Source organism: Microtus ochrogaster, chromosome 7 (genome assembly GCF_000317375.1).
Source record: "Microtus ochrogaster isolate Prairie Vole_2 chromosome 7, MicOch1.0, whole genome shotgun sequence".
NCBI classification, from domain to species: domain Eukaryota; kingdom Metazoa; phylum Chordata; class Mammalia; order Rodentia; family Cricetidae; genus Microtus; species Microtus ochrogaster.
In genome coordinates, this window is record NC_022014.1 from 54995890 (window position 1) to 55003164 (window position 7275).

The following is a 7275-nucleotide window of genomic DNA, read 5'->3' on the forward strand; positions in this document are numbered from 1 at the left end:
AGTGCTGGGATTAAAGGTGTGCGCCACCATCGCCCGGCTATTTGTTTTGTTTTTTGAGACAGAGTTTCTCTGTGCAACAGCCCTAGCTGTCCTGGAACTAGCTCTTGTAGACCAGGCTGGTCTCAAACTCACCAAGATCTGATTGCCTCTACCTCCTGAGTACTGGGATTAAAGACGTGCTCCACCTCAGCCCGGATTCTGGCATGAATTTTTATATCCAGTTTACAGCTGCAGCAGGCTTCACACCTCTCAAATCCCCAAGCAGCACTAAAAAGGAGACGCCATGGCTCCCATCCTTGTTCCCACTTCTCTCTTTGTAGGTCCTTCACATTTCCCAATTCTCTATCTGTGCCACAACCCAGTAGCCAAGACTCGAGAATTTTCCAAAACTAAAGTTTCATATTGATTCATTAAAATAAGGACCCCCACCAAACACAGTGGCACATACCTGTACTCCCACCATCTAGGAGGAGGCAGGAGTACTGCCCTACGTTCATCACTTCACTTAGAGTTAAAGAGGCCAAGATGTACACACATTGTACACTTTATACCACTGTAAGGTAAAGAACTATACCCCTAAAAGACAGATCTAATTCCTAACCCTCAGAGTCTATGAGGAAAATCTTCATTAGAAATAAGGTCTTTATAAACCTTTAGTTAAGGAATTTGATGAAATCATCATAGATATGGAGTGGGCACTAAATCTAACTCTAAAGTCAATTGCTGACATCCTTATATGGAAGGACACAGTTATACATTTCTAAATTCCCAGCATTCAGGAGGCTGACACAGGAAGGTTGAGAGTTCAAGGCCATCCTGGGTTTCATAGGAAATTTCCAAACAAAATAAAAAAGTCTTCTCTCATAGATGGGAGGCCCTGGCCCCTTTACTGTATAGCGGAACTTTCCCCAGAAATGCATGAAATATAAAGATTGATCATGAAGCTAGGACATTCTGTCTATCAGGGCACCAATACAGGTGGGGACACGTGAGTGCCTGCCTGGGACCCTTAGAGCATCATGAACTGTGACAGTCAGACACGGCCCAAAACACCAAATGTTCTTGGAGGTACCAATGTTCACTTCCCTAAATTGATAAATTGAAACATTAAGTCAGTAAAATATTGCTTTCTTTTCAGATTGTAAACATGTTTTCATTGGAGGATAGAGAAAAACAGAACACTTGGAATAATAAAACCTTTTGCAATTGAAAATGAAAAAATATTTGCACCTTCATAAAACTACTTGCAAAAGTAACTCTCATGAACATGGAAGTTGGCCATACTTTTAATGGTCTTTATCACCACTCTCTCTTTAAAAAGGAGTAATTTTCTGGAAAAAGAAAGGGAGAGGAAGATTTTAGATGCAGCGAGATACAGAGGAAAGAGCCATAGGAAGACAGGCAGAGACTGGAAAGTCACATCTAAAGCCAGGAAGTACCAAAACTTCCAAAAGCTAGGGTGAAACCTTCAGAAAGAACCAACCCCATTTACCCCAGTCTTCTGGCCTTCAGAACTGAGAATAATTTTGAGTTTTAAGCCACCCTACTTGTGGCATTTGTTACAAAGGATCTAGAAAACCAATATTTAAAATATATAATGTTAATATTAGTCAAATCAATGATATCTAATTATCCAAAAAAGCCTATTAAGAAACATTGTGGAAAGGTCTGGATCATATTTGCCTTGCTGTATTGATTTAATAAACTTCAAGGCAGAAAGATAGTATATAGTATATAGTTAGTGTTCAGTTGGCATTATCAATTACCCCTTGTTCAAAGACATTTCAAATTACTTTTTAAAAAACTTTTAGAATTATTTTATGAGTGTTTTAACATTTATTGTTATGTATATGGGTGTTTTATTTGCATGTACATCTGTGCATTAGATGCATGCACTGCCTTCAAAAGAGGGCATTGGATCCCCTGGAACTGGAAATACAGTTAGTCATCTTTCTGAGTACTAGGAATCAAACCTAAGTCCTCTGGAAGAGCAGCCAGTGCTCTTAACCACTGAGCCACCTCTCTAGGCCAATATTTTAAATTAACAAATGAAAAGTAGTAAAATATTAAGAGGGGAAAGTTTGAACTTTTATAAAGATTTGAAGGGTACACCAAGTTTTCTGTTACTGTAATGGTTTAAAAAAAAATCTGGTATGTTAAACATTAAACCTTTCCAGACAAAGATTCTTGCTCTGGTAGGAAGGTATGACCCAGACACTGCTAACCAACCAATCTTCTGACTAGCATGTGGTTTCCCAGAGAACCTATCTACAGTCTTTTATCTTTCTCAGTAGACTGATAAATTTTCATCTTAGTTTCTATAAACTGGTGTCTGAGAATATAGTGAGAACGGCTCAGAAAGGCATGCTATCCCAATTTACTGACATGTTTGGATTATGAAAGCTTCTAAGGTATAGTGTCAACATTAGAAACACACGTAAATAATAAGTACAATGAGAAGAACCGGATCTGGTAAACCTCCAAAGGTAACTAGCAAATATGAACAGAAAGACCCACTATAAACCCCTAGTGGACAATGATTGGATCTTGCCTTCAGATCAAATACACATCTTCCTAGCCAGCCTTTAATTCTAGCACTCAAAAGGAAGGGACAGACAGTTGAACTTGAGGCCAGCTGGTCTACATCATGAATTTCAGGCCAGACAGGGCTAAACAGTGAAACCCTGTCTCCAAAAATGCCAAATTCAAAAACGCCAAAAACAAACAAAGAAAAAACGCAAGATCATCACAATTTTATGGACTTATTTCTTTGTATCTGACATGCAATTATTGGCCCCTAAATGTGATTTCTTTCTATATAGAAAGTCTTGCCTAGTCTCTATCAACAGATGAATACTAAGCAAAGTCAAGTGACAAAAATATGTTTTCAAGGTGCTTTGTTACTAGAAAGCAGGTCACTAGTTTCTTGGCTGCGTGGAAGGGACAGCAAGGGAGTAAGGAAGGGGAAGGAGAAGGCAGCCAAGGAGGACAGCAAAAAAGCATAAGAGCATAAGGAAACATACATGAACAATGGCTATTTTCATATTTTGGTGAGAATTTCACAGATGTATGCATATGCCAAAACTCACTCTATTGCAGTTTAAGCACATGTATTATTACTTGCCATTAAATTTCACTAAAAAAGCTTTTGCTCCAGAAAACAAAACAAAAATTGCTAATAATCTTTAAAGAGATAAACCTCAAATATCCCACTGCAAGACTCTAAAGTTCATTTCAGTTACTTCCCTATATCTTTCCTGCCTTCTGGGATCAAACTTCATGGCTGTCACTAGTATACACTGCCTTCATTTTGAGGTTGTTTCCTACAAACTGTTCCTCCCTTCTGTTAGTTGAGCATCCCTGAAGGCTTATTCCTGGGCCTCTTGGAACTAACTCTTCCTTCAACAATGAATCAGATATTACATTGGTGCAAAAGGAGTTGTAGGTTTGGATTGTGAATTTTAAATAATTATAGTAGGCTTAAAGCACAATTTTATTAATCAAAATACAAAGTATTAAAAAACAATATATTTTTGCCAATGAGAAATAACTTTATTTACTCCTTTAGATCCATGCTTTGAAATTAGACAAATTCTTAGAAAGCAATTTCCACATTCTGTGGGTTATAGAAGTGGTTTTTTTCATTGTTAAACACTGTCAAGGTACTTGTAGAAGTGGTAGGAAGATGGTAAGAGGTCAGGTGAACATGGTAGATGAGGCAAAAGTACAAAGTTCAATGAATTCAACTACTGGAGCACTGATTGTGCAGCATGCAGTTCAGGTTTGTCCTGGAGAAGCAGGCCCTTTATGAACACTGACCAATGCAGCTGTGGGTGCTGCAGCCTTTTGGTGCGCATGTCATGGACTTGCTGAGCACACTTCTCAGATGTCATGGTTTGATCATGTAGTAGACCAAACAAGCAGCAGACCACCCAACTGTGACTATGACCTTCTTATGGTGCAAGTTTGGCTCTGGAAAGTACTTTGGATTCTCCTCAGTCTAATCTGTCATAGTTGACAGCAGTTATATTTTTAGTACAAGCACTGACCATACCTAGTCACAGGTATGGTTTTGGCTTAGGGTGATGATTTGGGATCACAGGTTACCAGTGGAAATCAAAATTATCAGTCATGTCTAAGTAATGAATCTTCAATGAACACTGTGAGTACTAGAGAGTAGGTGAGCCTTCCCACCTTACAGTGGTACATGCAACATGAATGCCAGGAGAATACCCTATCCCGAGGACAAAAGATGTATTTTAGAATCTTCAGATTATCCTCTGTCTCCCTTTAGCCAATCTTCTTTCCCTATAAAGAATCACAATTACGAATTCGATAATTTTGATAATTGATCATTCTGATGAACTCTGTGAGCCCTACTGAGAAACTGACAGACCTCTGGGTGGCTGTGGGAAATCCCTGAATTGGCTCTTAGTGGCAGGAGGACTTTTATGGACTGTGGTCGGCTCCAGGTGCACAGCAATTTCCTTTACTCATCCAGCTCTACCAACTGCTTCTCTGTGAAGATCCCACTAATACTCAAACATTGGGGCAATTAAGGAAATGTTCCAATATGGCTTCCAATGCCCTGGACTTCTCCAGAGGCTGCTTAGGAATGAGAGGAACGTGTCAGAGTAAACACTGGTCCAATGAGTGAGCACAAGCTTTGGGATCTGACACTCCCTTACTGAGTGATCACTGCTTTCCCCAAGTCTCACTGCTGAAACTACAGAGAAAACATCAGAAACCACTGTGAAGGGTAAAGTAGAAAGGAAGTGTCCCAGTGACTGCCACACTTCAGACAAGGGCCACCTTTCCCAAACCACTGCTCATCACGCTAACACTGTGCATCCCTCACTCACGTCTAGAGTCAATCCCCAGCCGAAGTAGGGATTAGAAGACTAGCTACCGGTCTCTGATTCCAGAACCATTCAGAGAGCAAACCACTCAAGTCCACTAAGCTTTTGCCGTATCATAGCTAGGCTACTTATTCCCAATTCTGTTGTTCCTTGTTGTGCTCCCCAATCTGAACCTCCTCCTCAAAGACAACCCAGATCCATTTCTTCTTTGGAGACAAGAATACACCCTAACTCACTGGCTCCGAACAAGGATGCTTGTGACTGAACTGACTGTAGGGAATGATGCCTTCCTCTGCCTTCCAGAAAGTTAGGACATGGATTTAAGGGTAAAAAGCACAGCATGGCCAGTCCACACAGGCAGCATTGCCCTGGGGACTTCTATGTCAATTACCAAATGGGAAAAAGACACTGAAGCAATGCCCTAAAAAATGTTACTTTAATGAATATTTCTGGGACCATATGACCGGTTTGGGCATCAACATCTAACTTTTTCTAATATTGCCCTTGGGTATGAAGGCTTCCAGGACTTGGCAATTTACCAAGCACCATCTTTCCAAGTCCAAAGAAGTTCCAAAGTTCTTCCATACCTTCTAATTTACTCAAGACATACCTGCCCTATGTACATCTGATTATCTACTTATGATTCACAGTAAGTTCTCCCTGTAAAAAAATCCCCACAGGGCGTATTTACTAAAGTAACAATAAATATGCAATTCTGACCTGGGACACTTAAACAAACAACAAAAGAAAAAGGGTAAGTCAAAACATAGAATGTGGGTCTATTTCCAGCTTGGAAATACCCCTTAGAAGAAGCAATAAAGCACTAAGTTCGTGTGACCAGATGATCACTGTATAAGTCTAACAGGGGAAAGACACATTGCCACCAAGTTAAGACTCTGCCTACTTCTCTAAGGTCATCTGCCAGGCGACATCTCCCCTGAGCTCTTTCTTTTCCAATTAGTCTTAGGATCCAGGAACAGGCTTTCAGAGGATGTCAAGGTCTTCCACAATCCTTTGCTTTGCCCACACCGTCTTTCTGTCTCTGTGGTCTTCCTTTCCTCTTTGCCTGGTCATCTACAGTTCCGACAATCCCTGCGTTCCTTGGAGTTTGCTCAGAGGCATATGCACCAGCGGTAGGAACCAAGTAACAAGTGGAGGCTCCACTCTGCAGACGCGACCGCCTGCCCGCTTTCGGTGCTCCCGCGATATCCCGTGACTAATTCTACCATAACAGTTTTCACGTGTGCAGTAATTACTGCGCGCTCTAAAAGGATAAGGGCAGTAGCTGATGTCGTCCCGCAGCCCCAGAACGTTCCGCCACCGTACAGACACCAGTGGGGAGGCTCCGTAGACGCGGGTGGGACGAAGACCCGCTGAGCGCCGGAGCCACCAGGCAGACGCACCCCCTCCAGCGCAGCCCGCGCCCGGCCCCGAGGCTCCTCCAATGAGGCTGCGCGCTCCCGGCCGCGCCGGGCCCCGACCCGCCCGCCCGCCTCCGGCCAATGACAATCCTCTAGCCGCGATCCCGCGCTCCCGCCGCCCCGGCCTCCGAGCCCAGGCTCCCCGGGAGGGCGCGGACCACGGGCTGGGAGTGAGGGCTGCCAGGCGGCCCCTCCGCACCGGCTCCCACATGCCCGGACATCGCTGCAGCCAACGCCGAAGAGGGCGAACTCGGGTGGGCGAGCGCAGCCCGCCGCCGTCTCGCCGTCCCCGGGCAAGGGGCTGTGCTCGTTCGGGGTCGCGGCCTGGGACCCACCCGCCGCCCGCCACCGCCGGAGCTCCAGGCCCGCAGCCCGGCGCACTGACCTGGAAGCGCAGCGCCATCTTCTCGGAGCGGCGCGGGCCGCGCGGCCCTAGGGCCGAGGGGAGGGGGAGCGAGGGCGCCGCGCGAGCCCGACCGCCACGGGATCCCCACGCTGCTCGCTCCCTGTGGTCGGCGCGCTCCGCTCCGAGTCCCGAGCGGCAGTGGGCGGGGCTGGCGGGGTGGAGGGGGCGTGTCCGTAGGGCGCCCACGCCCAACCGCCTGTGCGCTCCTGTTGCAACCGCTGCCTCCTCAGGTCTGAGCCTCTGACCTCTGCCCTTTAGCCCACCACCACGACCCAACTGCCTGCCATGGCAACCACCATATATTTTTTTTTCTTTTGAACACACTGCCTCACCTGCCCGGTCTGTAATTATTGTGGACCAGTCTGGCTTCGAACTTGCAGCCATCTTCATCTCCATACTTGTTTTGGCTAACTCTTAAATCTACCATAGCCAGGCCCAAGCGACCACTCAGCAGTGGAGAGCACCCACAAGCTCACAACTCTGCCTGCAGCTCCAGCTTGTGGAGATCCGAATGCTTTAGGAGATTCCTGCACCACTTGCATACATATAATAATAAGTACATCTTGAATCTGTCGCAGCTCATCTTGAT

At 44.9% G+C, this 7275-nt stretch overlaps 1 protein-coding gene across 2 annotated transcripts in view; it reads right to left on the reverse strand.

Annotated features, from left to right (window-relative positions):
- The window catches only part of Ranbp17 (RAN binding protein 17), a 352625-nt gene extending 345850 nt beyond the window's left edge, over nt 1-6775 (reverse strand). For both annotated transcript variants that reach the window (XM_026780758.1, XM_026780757.1), the window contains exon 1: nt 6666-6775. In XM_026780758.1, the coding sequence (XP_026636559.1) occupies nt 6666-6683 (18 nt within the window). In that variant the 5' untranslated portion in view covers nt 6684-6775. The remainder of the gene's footprint in view (nt 1-6665) is intronic.
- Nucleotides 6776-7275: the final 500 nt, after the last annotated feature.